At 34.6% G+C, this 25,746-nt stretch overlaps 12 protein-coding genes across 12 annotated transcripts; 5 read left to right on the forward strand and 7 right to left on the reverse strand.

The window, feature by feature from the left end:
* Positions 1-20: 20 nt before the first annotated feature.
* On the reverse strand, positions 21-500 carry AC631_04798 (uncharacterized protein; the record flags this gene model as incomplete). Its single annotated transcript, XM_015613627.1, has 1 exon — positions 21-500. A coding segment is annotated over one exon (480 nt), but the record flags the coding sequence as incomplete, so codon positions are not given.
* Positions 501-1,514: 1,014 nt separating this feature from the next.
* Positions 1,515-3,296, forward strand: AC631_04799 (uncharacterized protein; the record flags this gene model as incomplete). The annotated part of the gene is made up of 1 exon (XM_015613628.1): positions 1,515-3,296. One exon carries the CDS (start codon positions 1,515-1,517, stop codon positions 3,294-3,296), a length of 1,782 nt encoding a protein of 593 aa, XP_015465535.1.
* Positions 3,297-3,395: 99 nt separating this feature from the next.
* Positions 3,396-5,234, reverse strand: AC631_04800 (uncharacterized protein; the record flags this gene model as incomplete). The annotated part of the gene is made up of 1 exon (XM_015613629.1): positions 3,396-5,234. The coding sequence occupies one exon, from the start codon at positions 5,232-5,234 to the stop codon at positions 3,396-3,398; it is 1,839 nt and encodes a 612-aa protein (XP_015465536.1).
* Positions 5,235-5,418: 184 nt separating this feature from the next.
* On the forward strand, positions 5,419-6,978 carry AC631_04801 (uncharacterized protein; the record flags this gene model as incomplete). The annotated part of the gene is made up of 1 exon (XM_015613630.1): positions 5,419-6,978. The coding sequence occupies one exon, from the start codon at positions 5,419-5,421 to the stop codon at positions 6,976-6,978; it is 1,560 nt and encodes a 519-aa protein (XP_015465537.1).
* A 56-nt stretch (positions 6,979-7,034) lies between these two features.
* On the reverse strand, positions 7,035-7,760 carry AC631_04802 (ubiquitin-specific protease; the record flags this gene model as incomplete). Its single annotated transcript, XM_015613631.1, has 1 exon — positions 7,035-7,760. The coding sequence occupies one exon, from the start codon at positions 7,758-7,760 to the stop codon at positions 7,035-7,037; it is 726 nt and encodes a 241-aa protein (XP_015465538.1).
* A 1,108-nt stretch (positions 7,761-8,868) lies between these two features.
* On the forward strand, positions 8,869-10,509 carry AC631_04803 (uncharacterized protein; the record flags this gene model as incomplete). Its single annotated transcript, XM_015613632.1, has 1 exon — positions 8,869-10,509. One exon carries the CDS (start codon positions 8,869-8,871, stop codon positions 10,507-10,509), a length of 1,641 nt encoding a protein of 546 aa, XP_015465539.1.
* A 102-nt stretch (positions 10,510-10,611) lies between these two features.
* AC631_04804 (putative protein kinase) lies at positions 10,612-11,961 on the reverse strand (the record flags this gene model as incomplete). The annotated part of the gene is made up of 1 exon (XM_015613633.1): positions 10,612-11,961. One exon carries the CDS (start codon positions 11,959-11,961, stop codon positions 10,612-10,614), a length of 1,350 nt encoding a protein of 449 aa, XP_015465540.1.
* A 173-nt stretch (positions 11,962-12,134) lies between these two features.
* AC631_04805 (uncharacterized protein) lies at positions 12,135-13,142 on the reverse strand (the record flags this gene model as incomplete). Its single annotated transcript, XM_015613634.1, has 1 exon — positions 12,135-13,142. The coding sequence occupies one exon, from the start codon at positions 13,140-13,142 to the stop codon at positions 12,135-12,137; it is 1,008 nt and encodes a 335-aa protein (XP_015465541.1).
* A 1,560-nt stretch (positions 13,143-14,702) lies between these two features.
* AC631_04806 (uncharacterized protein) lies at positions 14,703-16,070 on the reverse strand (the record flags this gene model as incomplete). The annotated part of the gene is made up of 1 exon (XM_015613635.1): positions 14,703-16,070. One exon carries the CDS (start codon positions 16,068-16,070, stop codon positions 14,703-14,705), a length of 1,368 nt encoding a protein of 455 aa, XP_015465542.1.
* A 1,794-nt stretch (positions 16,071-17,864) lies between these two features.
* Positions 17,865-19,337, forward strand: UME6 (Zn(II)2Cys6 transcription factor UME6; the record flags this gene model as incomplete). Its single annotated transcript, XM_015613636.1, has 1 exon — positions 17,865-19,337. The coding sequence occupies one exon, from the start codon at positions 17,865-17,867 to the stop codon at positions 19,335-19,337; it is 1,473 nt and encodes a 490-aa protein (XP_015465543.1).
* A 275-nt stretch (positions 19,338-19,612) lies between these two features.
* Positions 19,613-22,162, reverse strand: AC631_04808 (uncharacterized protein; the record flags this gene model as incomplete). The annotated part of the gene is made up of 1 exon (XM_015613637.1): positions 19,613-22,162. The coding sequence occupies one exon, from the start codon at positions 22,160-22,162 to the stop codon at positions 19,613-19,615; it is 2,550 nt and encodes an 849-aa protein (XP_015465544.1).
* A 547-nt stretch (positions 22,163-22,709) lies between these two features.
* On the forward strand, positions 22,710-25,076 carry NRP1 (Nrp1p; the record flags this gene model as incomplete). The annotated part of the gene is made up of 1 exon (XM_015613638.1): positions 22,710-25,076. The coding sequence occupies one exon, from the start codon at positions 22,710-22,712 to the stop codon at positions 25,074-25,076; it is 2,367 nt and encodes a 788-aa protein (XP_015465545.1).
* Between the last annotated feature and the right edge of the window lie 670 nt (positions 25,077-25,746).

Genomic DNA, 25,746 nt, shown 5'->3' on the forward strand with positions numbered 1-25,746 from the left:
ATCTTATATGGAGTCTTGACTGCTGGTGTATCGAAACAAGGGAAAAGACTACGAGCATGAATTGCTTGACATTGGGAAAACAAATATGGGGCTTTCTTACCATCAGTAGCTTCTTTCGATAAGAATTGCAACGCAGTACATTTCGAAGTAGTTGAAAACTTAATTTCTAATTTAACAGAAGCGTTCTTTTTGAATGCGTATTTGATAACCAATGCTGAACCGAGTGGTTCAGCTCTATCTTTCACTTGATATTCACTAATTTCCTTTTCATTCACCCTTACGTTATGTATTTCCAAGTATGAAGTATCCAAAACTACTTCCTCTGTTTCATTCAAACTTAATAAGTCAAATACAACTACCCCATCAACCTTTTCTTCGTCGAATAAGACTTTGAATTGTAAATCAGTTTCTTTGACATCAAAATTCGTATAGTTTGACAAAGTCGAAGGATCGACTTCAGGAGATTGTGTAGGACGATGAGAACTTATAACGGCCTCCATTCTATAATTTTAGTTACTTCAGTTGTAGCAAGATGAGATGTCTATCCAATTATAAACATTTCTGAGTCAGTAGTATGCCATTCGTTCTTAGGGCCAAATTTTATTTGGGGCCGCATCATCGAATATGCGGCATCTTCCACGAAGACATTTGAAGAACGAATTGTAATTGTTGGAGAACGTTTCCCGGCTTAGAACTGAAACTAACCAACATTATATTATTGTTGTACTACATTTCTCTCTGATAGAAAATTTTGGCTCTTAAAGCTAGCTTGCAAACTTGCTTAATAGCTTAGCTATCTTGTTCGGCAATGCATCACCCCGGAAAACGATTTGAAACTACAACTCTATAAAACGTAAACTATTACAAGTTTAACAATCGAATGTCCCAAGTTCCTGGGATAAATAGTATTTGAATTATTAATATGTATGGGTCTTCAACGGATCCATTGGAGCCCTTGGTATATTGGCATAATATCTCAATTCAAAAGATGGCTTAAAAAAATTCGTATTGATTACATGTGAGTAAATTGTTTCTATATATGTATATACTAATGATATATAGTTTTGTAGATATTTCAAAGGCAAGTGGTTGGACTAAGGTAAAATAGGTTTTGTCTGTACATGAGTTATTGCAGCCACTCATCAACAGAGTCAGACTTCCTGAATTTTCATATGTTCAATTGATAGAAACCTCATTTCATATTTCTTTCACAAGCTCTATACAATACTACTTGAATGCATATATTTCGACATAATAAACGTTAGATTCCGTAATAACAGTAGTTACAACATACAATGTGCTATAATAAGATTGTCGTCACATGACACACCCTTTACGCTTAATGTCCCATACGTGAATAGTTGTGTGTAACATTAAGTATCTTACCCTTATATTGGTATATACTACTATTCATAAGATATAGGCACTCGCTAATAAATTATATTGTACCTGATAAATCATTTATTTGATTAGTGATCTGAATTCTATGGCTGGAAGTATTTTGTGGAAGAATTATGAACATTCCAAGAGATAACAATGATTCGATTAATTCGCCGTTACATCAACTAGAGATACAAATGAGCAATGCTAGACGGGCAGATAGGAATCCAAATAACTCTCGTTATAATACAAATGCAAATTTGAATAATATCGACAGAGAAAGTATTTACTCGTTCGATTCGGTAAGCACTAATGGAAGACTTCTTGACCGCTTAGGGTTAGACAACGACGACTTCTACGAAGATGACGATATAAATTTTGGTCTAAGCCAACGAGATAGTGTTATATCCATTCAATCTACGGGAAGATTATTGGATAGACTCGGAATTGATGATGATGATCCAGCCCTTGCTGGGGTAAATGTATCTACAGATGAGCGCAAATCTCGTTCTGCTGCAGTGAATCAAGACAGACACAGACCAATATTTGCAAATTCGGCTAATAATGCAGAAAGAGTACCGTTAAATATGAAGAACTTTGCAAATCAAAGGTCACTGGCAGGTCAGAACTCGTACCGAACTTCAGGTGAGAAAAATGTGAACAGACCCAAACTTAAAACAAGTCCAGTAAAAATTGTGTTACCAAATCAAAACTCCTCCGTAGATTCCCTCCATGCAGACTTAACTTCGATCAATAGTTCCCCATCAAGTAATAATAATAGTGACTACCAAAACTTTCACTCATCTAAGCCCTTCCCCAATGATATTCATCTATTTACAAGGAATTCTCCAATGGAAAAGAATGTATCTGTTGAACCATTTGCAAAAGGTCAATCGGGATTAGAGCCTGGATTTTTTCCTAAATCAAAGTCAGTCTCGTATAAGCAGAACCCTGTTCAAAAAGGATTTTCTTACCGTGATAAGGTAGATGTGACAGATGATGCTGATGACGAAAGCAACTTTAGCAGCTCTGATTCAGTGGATAAGATTTCTATATCCAAAAAAGGAAAAGATGGGACAAGGACAATTCCAAAAACACCATCATCTATAAACAGGTCAGTATCTACAAGCTCAGCCATGGGTAAGTCACAGGTAAATACACCACCTCCCAATAGAATTGCATCCGATTCAAGCACGCCTCCAACACCGTTACTCGCTGGTGAATTGTCGCCCAATTCTCGTACGCAATCAGCGATCAAACTTAGACAAATGGGAAAAGACAGGGAGGCATCATATCAATTACGAATTGCAGCTAGCATGCCGTATAATTTCCCTAAAGCAATGTATCTATATGGAATGGCTTTGAAGTTTGGTCAAGGCGTGAAACAAAATAATAGGCATTCCCTAAAATGGTTCTGTAGATGCATCCTTACCGGTACCCAGATAACAAACCCACAAATTGCATCAAGATTAAGTGATTTGGAAGCTGAAGATATGATTTCTCTTATCAATAATGAATTAAAAAATGATAAGCCAATTGATCCGAACGAATTATATGGATATTATTCGAAACTTCAGTCATCTCAGCTAACCAAAATTATCAATACTTCGAAGTCACAGCTGGATATAGTAAGTGCATCGTATCACGAAGTAGGAAATGCATTGTTTAGTGGCTTGGGTCTTTCAACTAAGGACGAAGCAATTGGTATTGCATATCTATGTAAAGCGGGGTCTATGGGTTTTATAGATTCAATGATTCAATTAGGAGATATATGGTGTTCAAAGTCTAAATCACACAAGAAGGATTATTATAAAGCTGCCGCCTGGCTAAGATTAAGTGAAATGTTTGGAGTTACATCTATCGGGAATAGCTGGATATATAAAGAAAAGTACATGCCCTCAAAAAATAAAAAATAAACATTGACACTATAGTCTTTCATGAATAGCATTAAATAGCATTTACAACTAATAAATGATTTAAAAAATATCTATTACTTTTATTATACAATTCTAAGATTATGACATTATAACTTCGTCCGTGGGTGCACCTTTCAATCCAGACTGTAAGATATAAGCTGTTTCAGATTTCTCACTATTGTTAGTAGTACATTGAAATAGCTCACTAAATTCTCTAAGACAGCTAAACATAAAGCCACTGATTTCCTTTAATTCAGAATACATTCCTATGGGCAAAAAGTAGTTATCACCACCGGGAACAAAACTCGTTTCATAAGTCTGAATAGGATTTATATGCGGAGATTTATTATACCATGTCTTTGGAAAATTCACTGAAGCTTGTGTGGTCATAGAAAAATATGATTCTGCCTTAGAAAAATTTGCGATGGCCTTATTATAATTGCTGATGGTCGATTGCTGTAATTCTATAATTTTATTGTTTAGTTCATTAAGGAGGTCATTTTTGTTATTGTTATTCTTTTTGAAAATGTACTCATCTATCACTTTCTGAAAAACAGAATTAACTTGTTTTAAGATTAGTGCTTTCATCTGATATAATATACCTATAAATGATTGGATATATTCATTTAAAGGTATCCGGGAACTAGATTTTTCATTTGAAATCTTTTTTGGTATGCTTTGCTTTAGTTGAACAATCAAGTTAGTACAATCCTGATATAGCGAGTTCCAATACCTTTCCAGAGGTAATACTTCTGATATTAATTTCAGTTTCTCATCATAGTCATATGCAATCATATACAACAATAACGCATCAATACTTATCACTATTGACAATGTTGGATCTTTAGTTTTATCCGCTTCCGCTTTAGTCTGTTTGGCGATTTTAATCCAATAATTTTTCTTCAGTATCAAATTTGCCTTATATTCCTCTTTTTCCTCTTCAGTGAAAGCTAATTTCAGTTGATTCAGTATTAATGGAGATTGGCTCTTCAGGATTCTTAATCTTTCTAAGTCTGTTTGCTTAGCTTGTTCTTTCTGTAATATATCACTGTTCAATTGCTTCAATTGTTCATCCCTAAATTGTTGCGTTTCTTGTTTATCACCTTGTTTCTTCGAAAATGGCTTTACGTTTTGTTTTACATAAACGTTTCCCTCTTGTGACTTTTTAGACTTAGCTTCCTGTGTTGGTTCTTTGTACGCATGTTCCTGAATTTCCTTCGTTATTGGCTCATTATTCGAGCTCAATATTCCTAGGCCATTGTACTTTTTTGGAGAATCTAGCTTATCAATATTGAAACTATGCTTATACTTAGGCTGATTGCGAAAATTAATTCTTAGTAAAAACTTTGGGCGTATGTCTTGTGATTTGTCGATCCAGCGAACTTTAGGTCTTGATAATTGAGGTTCATTAACAGTCAGATCCACCAATTTCGGTGTGCTTTTCAGTATTGCTTGCTTGGGTTTCGGCTGAACTAATTTAGGATAATTACTATTTGGCGTGGCTTCTTTACTATCAAACATGACTGGCAATGTCGGGGATAGCATCGAAAGAGGTAAGTTTTCACTTGCAAGAGAATCTGCCGAATTAACAAACAGAATTTCCTTCCCTTCTGATTTCTCTTCCCCTCGAGCAGATTGACCTTGGGGTATTGTTGGCGATAATATAGGAGGGAGTACACGATGCTCAACGTAGCTGTTGAGCATTTCATCTAGATTCCACGCTATATTAGTTCCATTGATTGTATTCTTTTTGTTATCATTTGAACTTCTGGAATATTCGCCAAATTCTGGAGTTGCTGGTTTTGATTTTTGACGGATTAAAGTTGAATTAGTGGAGCTGATACTAGGGGATGAATTTTTCAACAGATTTCTTGACTTTGACTGTCGCTTCGGTTCCGAAAATAGATGTGGATCTTTATCAAATATAGCAGACCTCATCATTTATGTCGAAACTATATAAATATATACAGCTGATCACAATGTGTAATTCATCTAACAATGTATAAACGAATTCGTAACTCCAGTTGATCTGCGAATTTTGTGTAAGCTCTCATCAACTCAGGAAATTTGAAGGTCTTTCATGAGAGAAGTATATTTGATAAGATAAGTCCGAAGTGATAATATGGGAGGTACATATAATGAAGTGACTCCTTCACTTACTCTAGGAAAAAACAATCTGAATATTTCTTCGAAGTCATCAAGCTCATCCCAAAACCCGGCATCATCCACCAGCAATTCTGGCCAAACTAACATAAAATCCCAAGAAGCTGGTCAAAACTGGCCACCGTCATTACAAGAATTTGTTAACACTAGCTTTATAAGGTCAAGTTTACTAAGTAATGCTGATAAGATTACTTTTAACACTCAGCTACAATCATTAATGGAGAAAGCCTTATCAACGGGCAAAATATGGGAAAATGATTGGAAGTCTCAAAAGATCCCAATATTAGATAAGTCATGCAAAAAATTGGAATTAGAATGCTTAACTAAGAAGCCAAGGGTTAAAAATCAAGAACAGACCCCAACAAGTACAGTTTTTCTTCCACCTCCAAAAAGACAGAAAACTAAGAAGAAACAAATGACAACAGATACACTTCGCTCGACCTTACCTGCAACACCTAACATATCCAACAAATCGGCAAATACAGAACTAGCTGGACTAAAAGGAGGTAAAGACTCAGAATTCAATTCTGCGGAGAAAAAGAAGCAAAGGATGGCTAGATTTGGAGCTGAATCTCTCACTCCTGAACCTTTTAAAAGAACAAGTGAAACAAGTAGCACCAAGGTAATCATAGGCAAATGTGAAGATTTAGAAAAGCATTATCTAAGGTTGACATCAGAACCAGATCCATATAGGGTAAGACCTCAGAGAGTGCTAGAGAAAAGCGTAAAATTTATTCTAGATAAGTACAAGAAAGATTCGCAGACAGGATATTCATATGTCAATAATCAATTCAAATCCATAAGACAAGACTTAACAGTTCAGCATATCAAGAATGATTTTGCAATGCAAGTATACGAAACTCATGCAAGAATAGCAATTGAAAATAATGATTTAGGAGAATTCAACCAGTGTCAATCACAACTAAAATACTTGTACTATCTTAAGAAAAAATCTGATAAAGCATTATCAAATAATGTATACACCGTGGAGTTGGAGTTCACATGCTACAGAATTATCTACATGCTAATGATGGGTAACTATTCAGAAATTTACAAGCTAAAATTAGAATTATGTTCCAATACTCCCAAACCAAAAGGGAAAAAGCAAATCGAATTATTAGATTGTATTGAAAAGGCCTTTCTTTTGCAAAGTTATCAAATAAATGGTGACTATCATAAGTTCTTCAACACTTATGATTATTTCAAATCTATTCCGTCAATGAAGCTAGCAGCACATTTGATAAAACATTTCTTGGTAAGTAAAGAAAGAATAAAATCATTAAACATAATCGCTAAGAGTTATAGGAAATTGCCTATTTCTTTCATGGTGGAGGAATTGAAACTTACGAACAAGACAGAAGATGACATTGATAATTGGAATACTTTTTTAACAAAATATAACTTGCTTCAATTTCTCGTGCTGGATACTGACTTTGATTGCTCTGCTTCAAGAGGTGTTTTACAAAATATTGTCGTCCAGAATGGTTTTAGGAAGATAGACATTAAGGGTCAAGTTTAAGAATCATATATATTATTACTAGATATATATTCATACATAATCAGCATATAATTTTTTTAATCAAGAGAGGGGCCTATAGCCATCATTGCAAAATTATGCTTATTCTCATCGTCTGCATTATCCATATAGAATTGGATCTTTTCGGTTAATTTAGTGTCATCAAGAATATGATTCTCCTTAGTTGATACGCCTAAGTCAATAGGGCCAGCTCTTCTTCCATCAAGTTCGTATAAATGATTATCTTTTCCTTTCACAAAAGTAATGAAGTGCAAATCTACTGATTCGCTTGCATCTGGTGCTTCGGTTTGGCCTTGTGTACCATAGTTTGAGTCTAGCTGAATACTTCTTTCTAATTGCTCTACAAGATTTGCGGTTTCCTTCACACTTGAATCCTTACTCAACTGGGACAATAGACACTTATTTAAAATCAGGTTATCAATTATGAAATCATGAGGTAAGTTGGCCAAAATATGAAGCAACGCATAAAGTCCACACCCATTGCCTATAGTTTGCTTGAACCACTTGATGTCACCAAATCTTTCATTGTTATATTCATGCTCTCCTTTATCAGACTGCTCTCTATATTGTTCATAATTCTTGGTTAATGGGAATAACAAAATTATTGCATATACGGGTTGAGGAAGAAATGCTAATAATTCACTATCTGTTAATGAATAAACGTCATGGAACTGAAGTATTGGCGATAAACCCAATTTGTTTGATAAAGAATTGAATATGCTTGGATTAGATTCTAACGGAATCACTCTTTTTGAATCGACCATTTCTAATACAAAATCGTTTATTATAATAAGAAAGCTTTACTTTAAACAATTATACTAATGAAGCCCAGATAACTAATGAGTTGATTAGATTCAGATTTATCTGCTTATGTAATCGAACCCTGATGCAAATTCTGTCTCATCCAGAATTATGAAGCAAGACTTCAATTACAAGTGTATATTTCATATATCAAGTCATTGGTCTGCTGTTATCTATCGACCTTTAGGGGGAAGGTTTCAGAGAAAAAAGACTTGTCGGAATGTATGATTAGCTCACTTACTTGGCCTTTAGTACCCAGTCTCAACTGACATTATTGGTCTTTCTGAAACAGATAGGTTTGAAGCTCCAACAACGCTGAGTATGTACTATTTCTATAAGACTACTAATAACAAAATCAATTTAATAAATTCTTCTTGTTATACAATTTAGTCTTAAAGATAAAAAGTCGTGTATTTGCCTTACGTGATATGGATAAGCTTTCTAATGCTACGGTAATATGAGACATTGGAAGAATCGATGCATCAGCACCTAAAAGGTCTATTAATGTCACTACTGAAGTTCTCTGAATGAATGCAGAATGAACTTATTATTGGATGTTCCTCGAAATTAAGGTTATCTTTGCAAAATTTCTAAATTTATGAGAATTTAAATTTATTGTCATTAACATAAACATTATATTATAGATATCTATTTAATTCCATTATGAGATAAATATCATGCCTCCTACCCCAATTCGATTAAATACTTTATAACTGGACAATTAAGTTAAAACATCTTCTGTCTTGAAGTAAAACTGTTTTGTAAGTTTTCACGTGATCGTGTTCAGATCTAAATCAAAACATTTGATCTATGTTTACATTTTGCTATACAAAGCGCCTTCAAGAGACCAAAGATTATATACAAAGAGAGGCCTCATAGCGGTCATCTTCGCTGTACTTGTATAAATACACCACGCTGCTTATGAATTCGATTGCATTTTTATACGCAATCATCATCCTATGCATAATACAGGCTGCTTGTTTCGTTTTCACAGTTAATTTACATACATGGTTAGGCAAATACACAATTGGAGACTTGAGTCGATTATACATTCCAACATCTGTTGAATTAATGGAATCTGCGTTTTTGGCATTGTTTCTTCTAGGGGTTACTGGATTTGTAACATTTGTGGGAAATTCATTATTCATTCAAAAAAAAAATTCGAATAAGAACGGAGCATTCAATAAGTTCTACTTACCGATTATTGAAGAATTGCTAAAATTTGGTTTGGTTTTCTTCATTGCTCATCGTAGTGGTGGTTCAGTCCGCTCGTCAGAAATCAATAAAGATGTTCGTGGAGATGCAGACGAGCCACATGATATTTCTCATATAAGTGTGAAACAAGTAGCCATAATAGTGTTGGTTTTCAATCTCGTCAAATTCTTTTTATTTGTGTATAGATTCTCTCCCATGAATTATGAAAAGGTTTATAAAGAATTCATAAACTTTCATAGAATGTGGCGAGAACATATTACAATTGACAATACGTTACGTAACAATAAGAAGTCTAGAGTGGATGCTGCAATGATGTTAGCTGAATCTTTGGGTGACGACAAACGGTCTATTTATTCAAGGAAATCTATTGCCACTTTAATAAACCCAGCAGAAGCTATTTCGATGCCATTAAGAGTTCCATCGTTTGATAGGGTATCTTTAGGTATCAAGAAAGCATCATCAATCAAATCTGATATGATATCGGTTGATTTAGAATCATGCTACAATCTAGTTGACAAACTTTACTCGATATCCCCAAAGAATACTTACCATCTAGATACAGATGATGTTGTACAAGTATCTATTGATGATTTAGAAGATGACGAAGACCCACCAACATTGGAAAGCAATCTCAGCGACAAGCCATTACGTTCAGATATAGAACAGAATTGTCTCCTGTATGATGTCGGAAAAGACGAAAACAATTACATACAAAATTCTAATTCGAGACTCGAAAAACATTCATACTTTATTCCAAACAACGGTAACAAGCAATATGATACTACTCCTAATTGTATGTCAGTCTTCATTTCATGTATAAATTCTTTCGCCTGGTTATTACCGTTTCAACCTATTCCTCAAGAGAGTGAAGAGTTAAACAAAGATACCCGTCCCTTAACCAAGAACAGAAATTTCGACCCAGCGATTAAGAATAAGTTATCATCTTACCAACTCAACGAAAACGCCACGGATTCTGAAACTTTGCATTCTTCAGAGGCTTTACTTTCGCAGTATAGTCTGCCAAGATTAACTTATGGAGCACTAGATCTAGAATCCCAAACGTCAATGGACACTTCGATATGCTCTGTTTGTTTGAATGAAAGAAATAATATTAAAGAATTCCAATTGTTCGTTGAAAATTACTTCGACTATACTTATGACACTTTTCAAATATCGGTTGATCCGATATTTGAAACTTTTGGAATTACGATTTTTGAATTTAATACCAAACTCTTTATTGTTTTTTTCAGTTGCAATTATGTTTGGAATTTAAGCACATTTTTGATATATGCATACCCATTTTTTAATAATTCATTTTTGCATTTTTATTTCATCATTATTACTATCTTGATAATAAAGCTTTTCAATCGGAACTTTCTTCACGACAAACACTTTAAGAAAAGTGTTAAATTCTCATTGATTGTTGAACTTCTGATTAATGTGAGTATATTTGTTGGTACTACTCTATTGTTTCGTTTGGGTATCAATAACACGTAAATATTGACATGTATGATCGTGAAATTCATTGATATTTCTACCAATATAATTAAATGTAAAATTAAAGTTCTATCAAAGTTCTTCTATCAGTAAATATATATTCTATACGTTAAATATTGAGTTCAAGTAGCTATCATTAGTGAATGTAAAGTCTTTAATATGTAATATATCGGACTGATTGATTCCAGTTGCACCACGAATTTTGATATTTTCATTGGTCGGGGGAGTAAAAGACATCTCAGTAAATTCTTCATCAAAATTCTCAGCCAATATAGGGTCAGTTATAATAGGTAATATAGGCGGCAATGTCTCTAATTGATATTCTGGACTTTCCAATAGTGACCAATCAATATGTCTGAAGAAACGATGTCTCTTTAACAGATCAAAATCATTATCAATATTGAATCTCTTCTCTGGATTAGGTTGTAATAGTTTTCTCAACAAATCTTTTGCATCTAATGAAAGATAGAAAGGAAATTTTAAAGTCTTTTTCGAGGAAATAATCTTCTCCATGATTTTTTTATTATTGTTACCATTAAATGGAGGTGAACCAGTCAATAAATCATAGGCAACACAGCCTAATGACCACCAGTCAACAGAGTAAGTGTATGGTTCGTTTTTCAAAACCTCTGGTGCCATATATTGAACTGTACCTGTCATTGAGTGCTTTTTCTCATCTGTTGTAGAAACTTTAGATAAACCAAAATCTGTCAAAACCAAATTACCATACGAATTTAACATACAATTCTCAGGTTTCAAGTCTCTATATATGACACCAAGATTGTTATGCAAATATCTTAAAGCCAAAATTATTTGTGCAATATAATAAGCAGCATTCTTCTCGCTCATAAACTTCTCCTGAGCTAAATGATGAAACAATTCTCCTCCACTAAGGTATTCTAGAATTAAATAAACTTTATCATTATCCTGAAATGCATAATACAAACTGACTATGTTGGGGTGATTAACCATTTCCAAGATGGATTTTTCGTTTATTGTTCTGTTATAGTTTACCTGATGTATTTCATTAGTTTCATTTATAACCAACGACGCTTTCTTGAGTTGCTTCTGTGCAAATAATCTGTTTGTTGAAATTTCCCTGACCAATATGACTTTACCATAAGCACCCCTACCTAGCACCTTTATCGGTTCGAAATCAGACAATTTTGGTTTATAATTTTTGAAGTTATTTGTATTATTCAATGATGATACATAAGATTCATGAATATCAATTTCATAGGAAGAGGATTTGAAAGTTGATGGAATACTATTTCTTCTTGTAGTTTTCACTGGTATTGGCCGTGGTAATTCACCAACTGTATCATGCATGTCATCTTCCTCTATTGCGGATATACCATTCTGATCTACCAACCTATAATTCAAATCAAGTTTTTTCTCTAACTTCATTGATAAGTCATCATCATCATCATCCATATTGAAGATACCTGTCATATCTCCTTTACTTCTACTTTAGGATTCATGTTGTTCCACGTTTTTAATTAAAGTATTACTACGAATATTAAACTACTGGCTATAAATATTTACCCGAAAGAAAATGACAGATATATTAATATACAAAATAAATATTATGGGGAAAAACATATGAAGACCAGCTACATATTTATTCAAACTACTGCTCTAATGTAGAGCTTATCTCTTCCCGATAAATAATCCATTATTAGACTAGTCTTGTCAAATGAGTTTAGGGTAGAACCATTGAGGGTCTCACTAGGCGTCATTGGAAGCGGAATAGGTCTGATACTTTCTTTTTTAAAAAGAAGGTACAATTTGACATTATCCCTCTTTATAGCCGAGCGCTGACTAGCTAGTTTTTGTATTATAACGTCAATCAACTCATTTATATCTTGTAGATGTTCTTTTTGAACTTTCAAAGCTACAACTACTTCTTCAAATTCGTCCTTTTCACTAATGTAGATTTTTATCTTCATACTTGAACTTATGGGTTGCAAGAATGAAAATCTGTTTTTCAAAGTATTTTGATCAAACCTTTGTCTCTGTCTGGAAATTCTGGGTTTTCTGTTATTGGAGTCTATTGTTGAGCAAGAAATATTTTGTGCCTCCTGCGAATGAAAATTGGTTGAAGTTGATGAAAACGAACTATCTTCTAGATTATCTGAATCTGAAGTATCAAGCTCCTTGTTTCCACCTATTATAGAATTTTCCGTATCATCTCCATAGCTATTTTCTACGCTTTGACAAAACTCATTCCTTCTAGTTTCATTATTAATTGAACTATATTCATAATCCTTAGGATAGTTCTGGGATTTATTGTTTTGATAAACAACTTCTTTTTTCTTCAATGAAGCGGAAACTGATCTTCCTACCCAAGAGTTCTTCTTTACTAAGTCTCGATTTGGTTGCTTCTCAAAGACTTGGTAAATTAAGCTTTCATTCGATAAAGGAGGAGTATTATAGCAGCTAATAGGTCTGAAGGATGTCTTCTTCTCTTCATTGTCTTCACTTATGACGCTTATAGAGTTATTTGTAGCAATTGAGTCAAAAATGGAACTTTCATCTGTAGTACTATCGGCATCTTCAGTAGATTCAATCTCATTATTGATGGGTCTCAATTCATCGAGACCCTTTTTCTTAAGCTTAAATTCAAACAACATTAATTGTATAAGCTATTATTTTATAACGAAGAATTTAGCGTAAAATAGAGATATTTAATATTAAACATGGGTCCATAATTATAAATTGGTAATGTTTATAAATTTCTTGATTAGGATAAAACTTAAACAAATGAATTAAATTAAATATTGTCACGTGAGTTTGATTCACTTTAAACCAAAGTTTTAAATGAAATAATAAGTTTGAACTTATATCAGACCATGGCCTCAGACCTTCATAAGGCTTCGTGTAGATTTCCATAAAGCATATTGGATATTGAAATTATCGAAAGGCTGTAGGACGTCTATTGGTATTTTACTTGATTGCGACTCGAAGGGCTGAATATAATGACTTTATCTCTCTAACGTGTAAGGATTTGAAACCTAGAGGCTTAACATTTCAGAAATCCATCCACTTTTCTAAACTTTATAGAGTAAAAGACAAAAGTAATTCGATTAGAAAAATATTTTCTAAAGAAATAAAAAACTCTCAGGCATTTTTTTTTTGGAGTAGTTTCCAATTATTTTTACAAAACTGCTCGATTTTGCAATTATTTCTTTGGCTTTTGCGACATTGACCCAAATTGTGGATTCATGCAACAACAAACGAGCTAGTAATTCTTTCCAGTTTTTGTCTCGTCTCACATTTGCTTTCCAAACTTTTTTGTTTTAATCATCACAAGCCACACGGTTCCTACTTATGCCGTGCGTCTAGGGCTCTGTGACCAGCTACTTTCAACGGCATATTGACGACAAGATGCCACAAACTAAACGAAATTATGTGACAATAAGGACTTTTGCTGGCCTGAAAATCGGTAAATCCCGTGCGTTTGTGGCCCTACATAGGCGAAATATTACATCTGTTAACTTTGTCATAAGAATCTTTAGCTCTGGCAAGCGATGAGTTTACATTCTCTATTCTAGTATCCTAAAGAACTACAGCACAGCAGCCACCCCTTTTTTTTGAGGTTAAACCTTACATAAACGCCGAAAACCTTAAAGGAAATCTGCTGATTCAATATCCGAATTAGTTACTGTTCTGACTTTTTTTATCAGACAAAATTTGGTATCGCCTATGGTAGCATATCCTAATTCCGGGGTTGAGTTCCGACCTCCCCCTATTTTGCTACGCCCAGTAAAATTTTGTTCCGTTAACCACGAGTGGAAAGGTTAGAGTACCTGAATAAAATTCGTACCTAAATTGAAGTTAAATCCGACATATGATTGTGCGTCTGCATTGAATATGTACTTTGTGTGCATTCAACTTATACTGAACTTGACTGCATTCCAATAACAATTTAGGTTGGTTTGTTAACGATCAATTGTAGTCAAGCAAGCCCTATGGATAATAGGTGTACTGCGGGATGGATAAATATAAGTGCATGGACAGAACTTTGGCCGAAAGGTTTATGTGTAAATTGATGGGAGCGAAAATAATAAACAGGATGTATGCTAGATATCGCAAAGATAACGTGAGGTATTAAAATAAATGCTACAACAAGGTCTGAATTATTAATTAAAGAATATGGTTCATTTATCGTAGTTTGATATATATGTTGAAATTCATGCTGCCTTAAGAACGATCTTTTCAGATTCGTTTAAAACTTGGTTGAAATTGTAACTGGGTGAATCGATGCATTTAAAGTCTTGTAATTTGATATGTAAATTTTCGTAGGAAATTCTCGCGCTTACCAACCTCTTCAAATCGACGGCAGACTTAATATCATTCCGGTCAATTTTTAGGACAACAATGTCCTCATTTGGTTTGATGACTTTCACTTTGACATAATTATCTTTCAATATATATTGAGAATGTGAAAATGAGAATGGAGTATCAGGAGTTTTCGCAGAATCAACATCTGAAAAAATCGAGGTTTCGGAGTGAGAACCAACTGAATTATTATAGTTATGATTTGAAGTGTTTACAGTCAATTTTGGTGGTGGGCATCGAATTGACTTGTATGAACCATTTTCTCCTAATTGATTTTTTGAATTGAAATTATACGTTTTAGAATATGTTGATGACGTAGGTTTGCTTACTATGACATGATCATTGTTGTGGTTCCTTGAAGTCATGTCAGTTATAATGTCAACAGAGTATGGCAGAATTCTCTTTGAAATTTCCTCATTAGTATAATTAGAATGTGGATGACCTATTAGACCTCCTAAATCTCGGTAGGAAATATTCAACCATTCATGTAGAACTTTCGACTTTCGGAATCTCTTGTCAGCAAAGAAATGATTTAAGTAAATGCTTAAATCATTACAGCGATTTAGTAACACTTCATTCAAAACATTTGATTGTGACGGTGTTGTACAAGCAATGGGTTCAGGTAATTTGGGCAATGATGATGGGGTATCTGTTTTACCGACCATATCTAATAATGATCCATGCAAGTTATAGAAATCTTCATAGTACCGAGGTAGATATGTTTTATTTTTATCTGAATATTTTATGTCCAATCTGTACCAGTATCTATTTTCTAGCAAGAGAACATTGGAAATTGTCGCAGATTTCGGATATGTATTGGTATGAGTTGAAATAGGTGAACCATCAGCCTTGCTTAAATCTTTAGACCGGCTATGTGGTTCGCTAGTAATCGATGATAGTTCATCAATTTGATGTAACCATTGTAATGTAATTGGGTTCAAAGGGTCATTGACTGCTATATCAACATATTTTGCTGGTATCAAGCCGTATTTGTTCACTGTATCTATGAATTGTACTAAAAGCCATCCATTTCCAGGACGTTCCAATACTTTCAAAATATTCCCCTTGTGAGTAGTCAATTCGTATTTGTTTTCAGCCTTAAAGCCGTGTATACAGACAACGATAACGCTATGGTTGAAGCTGCGAACAAACTGCTGGACATTTGTAGGTGCTGAAATCTCTAGTGATTCTCCTTTTACAAAGCGTCTCAACCTACCCATGATTGCTGTATATCTATAGAATGAATAAATTTATCTGTTGTTGGTTGATGTTTTGATTTATATCAGTTGTTGATATCCAGTGCAACCTAAGATCAATATATACAAACATGCAGGACTGGCTCATCAATAGCTCACATATTGCATTTCGCATAGTGTAACAAACCGTTAAAAGAACAGTGCTTTCTCGACAATAAAGAATGCGTAACAATCGGTTGCTATGTACAGAAACTCCGCCTAACTAGAGGCTAGCTGTTAGCGGCTTTCAAAATCAGCCAATAGAGTTGACAATTAAAATACACTACAACAATGATTCCCATAGACGGTCATCATCTATTATACACCTACGTGGTTTGATGTGCCCATCAAGCGAACCTGGTATTATAATTGGCTGTACAACTCAATGAAAAATGTGTACAAGTACCCATTCTCCGTTCAGTCGTAGCTCCTAATACCGGATTATATACAACGGGCTAGTCTTTGTAATCTCCTTCCAGCCATTTTTGCTTAACTAAACAGAGGTACCTTAGTCTTGCTGGTAATCCGGAAGTTGGTAAAATATGTGAAGAAGAAGAAACAAATTACTATAATCCAAAAAATGTTTCGCTCGTTAAATGCCCACTCCCATCAGGAAAAATTTTCGCTCGCGTAGGATCGGCAAGTCGTGCATAACCGATTTATTTTGCCAGCCCCATGTTCTTGATGCCCTTTGGGTTTCAATTGGTCTGATGGTACCTGATTATCGAGCATCAAAGACCGCATACCGTACCTTCACTGGCTATCCGCTTAATAATATCTGCTTCTTACTACTTACTGCAAATGCACTTCTTGTGGATATGGCATTTGTTTCACATAATATCAAAATGTCGCATATGACGTAGTGCCTGAGTGAAATGTCTTCTTCAAGCGTTATGAATATTGGTCCAATGTGTACAAAAGATAAGCTTTCGTCAACCTAGAAGCAGCACACTGGCAGCAGTCTTCAAAATACTACCTCGGGTACTTATTGTGCATGAGTTGCAAAATCGTGGCTAGTTCCGATTTTCGGATTGTGAATTGCGGAGTTATTGAGTATACATTGCACATGATTACAATGCCATGCATGTTGTACATATACCGGTGACACCGTTTTGGGAGAAATGTACGATAGTGATGAAAAGGGTTAAACGCTTGTGAGTAGCTCTCTCGGGGAAATGCAAATGCTTATGATGTAAAGTTAATTTGAATGCATAACCAATAGTATCCTTATTGTGTGCTACAATTAAAGATGTGGGTATGCGTTTGGGAATGCTTAATAATAATTGTCTCATATGTCTGAAATTAAGATTGTTAAAAAATTTGGTAGCAGTATCGAAGACAGATTGAGAAAAAGATCGTTTATCAAAAAAATTTTAAGGCTATATAATTTCCAAATAATAGGGCAAATTTTTTTTAGAAGTAGATATACACATTCTAGCTGACTTACGAATGCCAGTGAATATCAGTCAAAGCAATTGAGTACAGGGATTTAATTGCAATCGGAATAATTGACTAGATAGAGGAGCTGAATAAATTAGTAAAGGCTTGGAGTAAATTTGAAAAATTTGTGAAAAAGTTTTCAAGAACGATAGCATTGGGCTCAGTGTAAAACGTAAGGTAGATTAAATCCGCTGCTTCAAGTTGACTCATACGAGCAGACACAGAAAAAGAGTAGTCTTTATAGATCTCATTTTGCAAAAGGAGTAATAAACTGACTCCACACACAAAGCATTGGATTGTGCTTTGCGCTTAAACATACGTGCTGAGAAACTTACACAGATGGTGAAATCGCTAGTTAATTCCCCCAATTCGGGGCTTGAAGCAGGTGAATCTTCCAATATTAATGAACATATAGCGTCACCACCAATTCCAATAACGGGTAATAATAATCATTCTAAATATGACCAAATATACATAGGGGACTCTGGATTAGATCCATTGGACTACGCACCTCCAATAGTGCATAACCAGCTGTATATACATCAGTATAACAAACAGCAGCAACAACTACAACAACAACAAAGGTTACTAATCATACAACAACGTCAACTACAACAATTACAACAATTGCAACAGGAACAGAATCACGCAAACTTACAACAATACCAGAAAGATCACACCACTAATACAGGCTACAATACTATTTATAGCAACCTACAAGGTGTCGCTTCAGCTGATAATATCAAAAATAATGTCCAACAATCTACACATCATCAATCAATCTTTAATTTTGATGATATTTCATCGTTGGGCCTCATTGACTCTCAGTATTCCAAACCACAATCTGCAGACTTTACTTATAATAAATTTGATTTTGAACTAGCAAATCCTTCTTTAGAATCCATACCAGATTCAATAAGTAATCCTTTCGATTATGCTGGATCTCAAAACTGTTTAGTACCAACTCCTAATGCCCATGCTGGAATTAGTCACTCTCCTTACAATGCAACCATCAACGACACTTTTACTTCTTCATTTTCAGATACTTCAAGTTTCACTCCAAATTCTGCAACTGAAGAGTATTTTAGACCTATGATGGGTTCATCATTAAAACATCTGACCAGTTTGTCCGCATTTCCACCAGCAATTAAGTCTGGCAATTCAAACTCTAAAATCAACAAAAAGTCATTGAACGAGCTTAACACATCCTTAGATAGTAAGAAAAGTCTAATGATGCCAACAAATTTTGCAACATCGACTACAAGTTCTTCGCCCTCTGTTGAATCGCCTAGTTGGGCAGGCGCTTCTCCAATATACAATAGATACAAGGGTGCTGATTTCAGCGGCAATACAAACTTACGGGTTGATCCTCAGACACCCAACCCAAAAATAGTGCATCATAACTCTGAAAGCTTCCCATCTTCTAGCAATTCTCAACGTCTAGAAGAAGGAAGAAGAAAAACTTATCCATTGTTTAATGAATTTCTGGTGTCTACACTGGAGAGACTGACTCCTAGCAAAAGCTCACATAGTTTGTTGAGTACACAGACTGGTTTAGACAAACCGAAGAAGTATACCAGAAGAAGATTACTTCCGAGGTCAAAAAATGGATGTTGGATTTGTCGAATAAAGCATCTTAAGTGCGATGAAACAAGACCCTTTTGTACAAGCTGTGCAAAACTAGGAATTGAATGTGATTATTCATCAGAAAGGCCAGATTACATTACAGATAAGAATTTAAAGAAGGAAAAGCTAGCTAGCATATCTGTCATCAGAAAACTGAAGCAAGCAAATAATAAATACAAAATATAGTAAGTCTAGGTGTTAAAAGGTTGCGGGTTTGCGGCAATCGCAATATAATTTTCAGCAAAATCGGTTTAATGATTAGAAGAGCGAAAGGTTAGCCTCAACTCTTCTTATTTAATTCTTATATATTTAGTTCTTCTTATGACTTTCTATGGTTAATTGTAATAATATAAATATTTTTTAGTTACATTACGCAATGGCAACTAAAAGAGTAGCAAGAAAAATACTGACTACGTGAAATTATATGACTAAAACATAGCTGATTTTAGATGCGAAAAATCTCATTCCCATTCAGAAACTCTCAACTTTTTCTTCAAAACTATTTCCCTTTCAGTAGTCGAAATTATACTAATATCGCCATTTTCTAAATTGTCGATATCATTGAAGGTTTTATTATATTCCACCATTGAAATGTAGTCACCTTCAAACCCAACCCATGGTCCGTATAATGGATCAATTAGATAGGGATATGTATAATCTGTATATTGTTCTCGTTCTTCATCAATCGTTGATCGTCTTCTTCGTAATTCGTGAAAATTATCAACTGAATGTCTTCCTTGAATTAAAAGTGACCTCTCGTCAGCTTCTCCAGCATCCTCCGTTTGATTTTGGTTATTCGAATTCGAGATCTCCAGGCGGTCATCGTCAAATTCTTTATCAAAATCATATGGATTCTGAATTGCTCTTAAGGCAATAAACTTGTTAAGAGGTAAATAATGTATCTCGAAATTCCATGTGATCACCAACGTAATGAAAACCAATGGAGAGCTCAATAATGCTAATAGAATAGCTCCCTCCAATGCTAAAGTACCACACATGAACAATTGGAATAATATTAAGCCTAACATCAATCTCCTGAATATCATTGTCCAGACTTTACCAGTAGAGTGTGGTGGATGAACACAGGTATAAATTAATTGATATTTATAAACCAAATATCCTAGAATAAAGTAAATTAATCCGCTAGTAACAATCTTAGTAGAGACAACAGAATAAATCAATATTATAATGAATATTAAAATATGCTGAGGCAATTGCAATCCAAAGTCAAACATAGGTGGTGTATAGTAGTAAAATCTATAATCTCGTGGTGTCTTAAGAATCATATTTTTTAACAAGAATATTTTGCCAATAACATTCAAAATCACAACATCTCCAATTTGTAACAATCTGACTGGAAACATCGCTAAACCCTGCAACAAGATCAAGTCAACATAGAATAATGACAAACTCTTCAACGAGCTAGCCAATTGATAGGCAATTTTTGTCGTGTCGCTTAGGAATGACCAATAATTAGAAAATGTTCCCGCAAAAGTAAAAACCAAAAATAAATTGACAAATAAATAGAAAAAGTTCTTCAGCAATGTGGACAATTCAATATCACTATTTGATGAATAACCTTGGTTTTGAGATAAGAATCTGTAAAAATAAGGAAGCAGAATATTCAACAAAGAGAATAAAAGTGGAGGTAAAATACCAGTAACAAAAGTGGTTAACCATTTTGATTTGCTTATAAAATTTCCTAATGCTGGCCAAAGTTTAGTAATTGTTTTGACATTAATTAAAGCCGCTAAGGACGAAACAGGAAAAAGCAAAATCACACAACTCAACATTACTATAAAAGTAATCACATATGATTTTAATAATTTCTCATAACGAGTTAGCTTAAAATTTCTCCACTTAATATCTTTTGGAGCCGGAGCCAATTTAACAATTAATTTATGAACTCTTGGGTCTAAGACGGTTTGGGCTGCCATCTGCGCAGAAGCAACCGAATCCATTGTAATGAAAGCACTAGATATTTGTTTAAAATTAGTATTTTGCAATTCAACTGTTGAAGTGATTGGATCAAACTTTCCTTGAATTCCTTTAATTTCTTCATCGAGTTCAATAATTGTATTTGAGAGCTTGTTAATTTTTGCTTTCATTCGTATTCCTTTTGGTGAATCAACAACTGAATCTATAGCATTTTTTGGCAAAACGGATGGTATTTTCTTCTGAGTATATATATCGATTGATAATCCGTAAACTGACGCGTATAAGTTTTCTAATTTATCAAGTAAAACTTTCCGTTTTTCGAAAAGAGTTTCTAGGTCAGTCCAATCATAAATTAACTTCACATCCATAACCTTTCCGATTCCCAAATCCTCGATGAAGTTCTTCAAAATCGTAGGATTATTATTTCTAATCAACTTTTTGGGGATACCATCTAACCTGATCGTTCTGTCCACAATCGAATTCTGAGAGGCTAAATACTTCTGTCTAGTCTTCAACACTTTGTCAGTGTATTCGTATATACTAGTGTAAACAATAATCGAAAAAACGTAGGTGAATATCGGATAAACCCAAAGATAGTTTGGAAAATCATCATTTAGATCAGGCGGTGTAGGATTATCAAAATTGAATGTAATAAACGATCTTGCAACAGACCAAACAATATTATCCTTATCAAAATTACCCGTGTAGTAGTATCTTATAGGACTCAACACAAGGATAGCCAAAACCGCTAGCAAAGAAAAGATTTTGATCCCCATTTTAAAGAAGGCTAGGAATACAAATGCATCTAATCCCGAAAATTGCAATACCTCTTCGTCAGTAATTCGATACACGTTAACAACCCATCCAAATATTTTGTTTGGCAATGGCTTTATTGTTTCAGTTCTCTTCCGCAAGGTTCGTACAGCGTAAATATGTGGCCATCTGTATCTTAAGATACAAAATAGAACAAATGATGATATACCAATCCACAAGCATATAACCAATTGTGTTTTGAACACTCTTTGTGACCCTCTCAAGGCTGTGGGATCATCTATTGGTGGGTCTATATTCATTAAATGATATACTTTGTAGTCTGATTTATTCGTTTATATTTATCTCTCTTATATTGTCCTCAAAACCAATCGCATTTATATTGATCGTAAATATTGCCTAATGTGGAAGTCTACCTATTTTGCTACAAATCGACAACATGGACTTTTTACTATCCAGTTGACATCTATATACATATTACTACACGGATAGATGATGCTGTTACCATCTTGTCATAAAAACTTGCAGATTGTCTAGGATAATAGTGAATGAAAAATCTCCAAGTGTATCGAAAATACGACTTGATTTTGGCACAAATTCCAACAACAACACCAAAACATCTTCCAAATAATGATTCTTAGCAATAAAACACACGCTCTACCTCGACCATAACCCTCTTGATTCACTTCGTAGTGCTTCTACTGTCTTCAACAGGCATTAAAAAGTGAAGAAATTCACGTGATGAGCGTGTTTTTCAACGTCGAAAAGTTAGTACCTGGTACTTATTATTTTTCTTTTTCCAAATAGCCTATTGGGTGATTAAGGTTGATAGACGTTGGCTTATACATTATGAGTGATATATACGTAGTTGTACACATTGCCACGACGTGTGATGAATCGACTACTTATGTCACTAAGGATTCAACAGAGTTGATTGAGTTTGCTTGGTCTGTTGTTGATGCAATCACGCTAGAAAATACGTACCAGGAATCAGTATTGGTGAGACCGATCAATACTCCAATAACTCAATACTGTTCACAACTTCATAAAATTACGTGGGAACATGTTAGAAATGCCGGATCATTCAAGGATGCTATTAGTAAGTTTGATAACTACATGCAAGAAAATGTAATTCTGAAGAATAAGGAATTTTCATTGATAACGTTCGACGTGAGCAAAATTCGAGTCCAATTACCAAGGGAAGCAAGAGACAAGTCAGTAGTATTACCTCCATATTTGCAGCACCCAAGGATATTTGATATACAAAATGAGTACGCTAAGTGGCAAACATCACACCCAGAAGCATTATCATATACTGCGTCGTCTTTGTCTAATATTATTACGGCTTTAGAAGTGGAGGTTGACACTAATGAGGGGATCGAAACACCAGTATCATCCTCGTCAACTCCACCACCAACTGCAATTTCTTCGGCATCATCTGCATCAAGTGCTAGTTTTTTTTCTGAGCCATTGACTAATCCAAATTTGAACTCACATTCTAATTTGAATTTAAATTCGGGTCAAGAGACAAAGACAAAAACTACAGTAAATGTATACACCAAGGTTTTAGTCCAGTTAATCAAAAAATCATTGCCGGTCGAAGAGCATCCATCGGTCTTGACCAAACCACACGATTCAGGACAGGATGTCAAGGTTTTTTTGGTTGAGAGGTCAAAGATTTTATATCTTAGCAATTTACCAGGGGACACTACTCAGTCTGAATTGGAATCATGGTTTACGCAGTACGGAGGAAGACCAATTGCTTTTTGGACTTTGAAGAATGTAGATGCAAATGAGAAGAACGCCAAAAACAATAATACTGGCAACAATGGAAACAGCGGAAATAACAGTTATGGTTTTAAAGTAAGAGGCATTTCTGGGTTTGCAGTATTTGCAACTCATGAAGAAGCCACAGAATCGTTATCGATGAATGGTAGAGCATTGAATGATAGAGCAGTCGAAGTACAAGCCTCATCTACAAGCGTGCTAGATAAAGCTAGGGATTTATTAACACCCTTCCCACCTTCTAAAAATAGACCCAGACCTGGTGATTGGACATGTCCATCATGTGGCTTCTCAAATTTTCAAAGGAGAACTGCTTGTTTCAGATGCTCATTCCCTGCTGCTAGCGCTGTTACCATTCAAGAATCTATGTTTTCTGGAAATACGACTAATAATCGTCGTACTAATACGAATAACTCTATGCCAAACAATAATAATTCAGATAAGATGGCCCTTAATGCGGCAGTTGTTAATGCAGCAGCAGCAGCAGCGTTGAATCACAATCAATCATACAATTCAAGCTATCAGGATCATAATTTTGCATCTGGTTCTCATAAACTTGGAGGAAATGGGCTTAATGCTTCAAATAACCATCAACATGCTAATTCACATTCTCATCATGGTGGCCATAATCATAACCATAATAATAATAACTCCCGTTCTCATTATGGAAATAATGTTCCATTTAGAGCGGGTGATTGGAAATGCTCTAATGATTCTTGCCAATATCATAATTTTGCTAAGAATTTATGTTGTTTGAAATGTGGGAACGCAAAGCATTCTGGTTCATCGAACCACAATAACAATAACAATAATAACAATAGCAACAATCATATTCATTCGGTTAATTCCACAGCCGCTGCTATTGCAGCCGCTACTGCTAGTGGCCAGCCATTGAACTTGAATAATGGATTCATGGGAATACAACAACCTCAGCCTCTCCACCCAAATCATTATTCGCCTTCTCAGACGCCAACACAACAGAACCATAACCAACATCGTCATAATTCAAATGTTTCCGGTGCTAACTATTATAACAATAAATCACAATTCCCACTCCATTTGTCAAATCAAAATACGAATGCCAATTTGCGCGGGACTAATAGTACACCGCCCCAAATCTTAGCACAACAGCTAGCTATGTTACAGCACCATCAACACCAGCATCAGCAACAGCAGGTGAACCAAAAGCAGACATCCCAGCCAAAGTATTCGCAATCAGTTTTAAATTCTCCTGGCATGTATTCTAATTTTGGACCTCAGCAGACTAACTACCTGTCTTATTCGAAAAATATTCCAAATCCGCCTCATTCTGCCCCAGCATCTGCTGAAGCTATGAACTCTAAGAATGGCAATATAGAAAACTTAAATCCAACGTTGAACGTGCTCGCAAACCAAATTAGCTCATTAAATTTAAATGGTAACCAGCAATAAGCTGTTCCATATCTCCCATGGGAGTTTGTCATTTTTTTTCTTTTTTATTGTATTATAATAGTCATATTTGGTTATTTCCTTGTTTGATTTTTCAGTTTATTCATTTAATGGTTAATGCGAAATTTCTATCTGGTAACTAGGACTCTCTTATATTTATTGGTGGTTAGGGTATTTCAAAAAGCTTTTATTAATATTCATTTGAAAGTGCTATATATATAAACCTTTTTTTACTAATTTTTTTTTTTAGCTTACAAAATTTTCAACTTCAGCTTATTACATGATTCCAATTGAAGTATAACTCAGTTAGGTATTTGATCTTTCTATCATCTAGGGTATAGTTTATATAATAAAATCATACAAATCTTTAACAAGAAATCTCTATATACAGTATCAAACATAAGGAATCCGAACACGTAAATTTCAGTAAACACCAGGATATAGGGTTTGGCTAATTAATTCTAGGTTATAACATTATATCATTGAAGACAAAATGAGTACAGACAAATATTCTGTCATTTTACCAACATATAACGAAAAGAGAAATTTACCAATTTTGGTTTATTTATTGGCTAAAACTTTTCAAGCACATGAATTAGATTGGGAAGTGATCATCGTGGATGATAATTCTCCAGACGGAACTCAAATCATTGCTAAAGAGTTAGTTGGAATA

Source organism: Debaryomyces fabryi (assembly GCF_001447935.2).
Source record: "Debaryomyces fabryi strain CBS 789 chromosome Unknown contig00143, whole genome shotgun sequence".
NCBI lineage: Eukaryota > Fungi > Ascomycota > Pichiomycetes > Serinales > Debaryomycetaceae > Debaryomyces > Debaryomyces fabryi.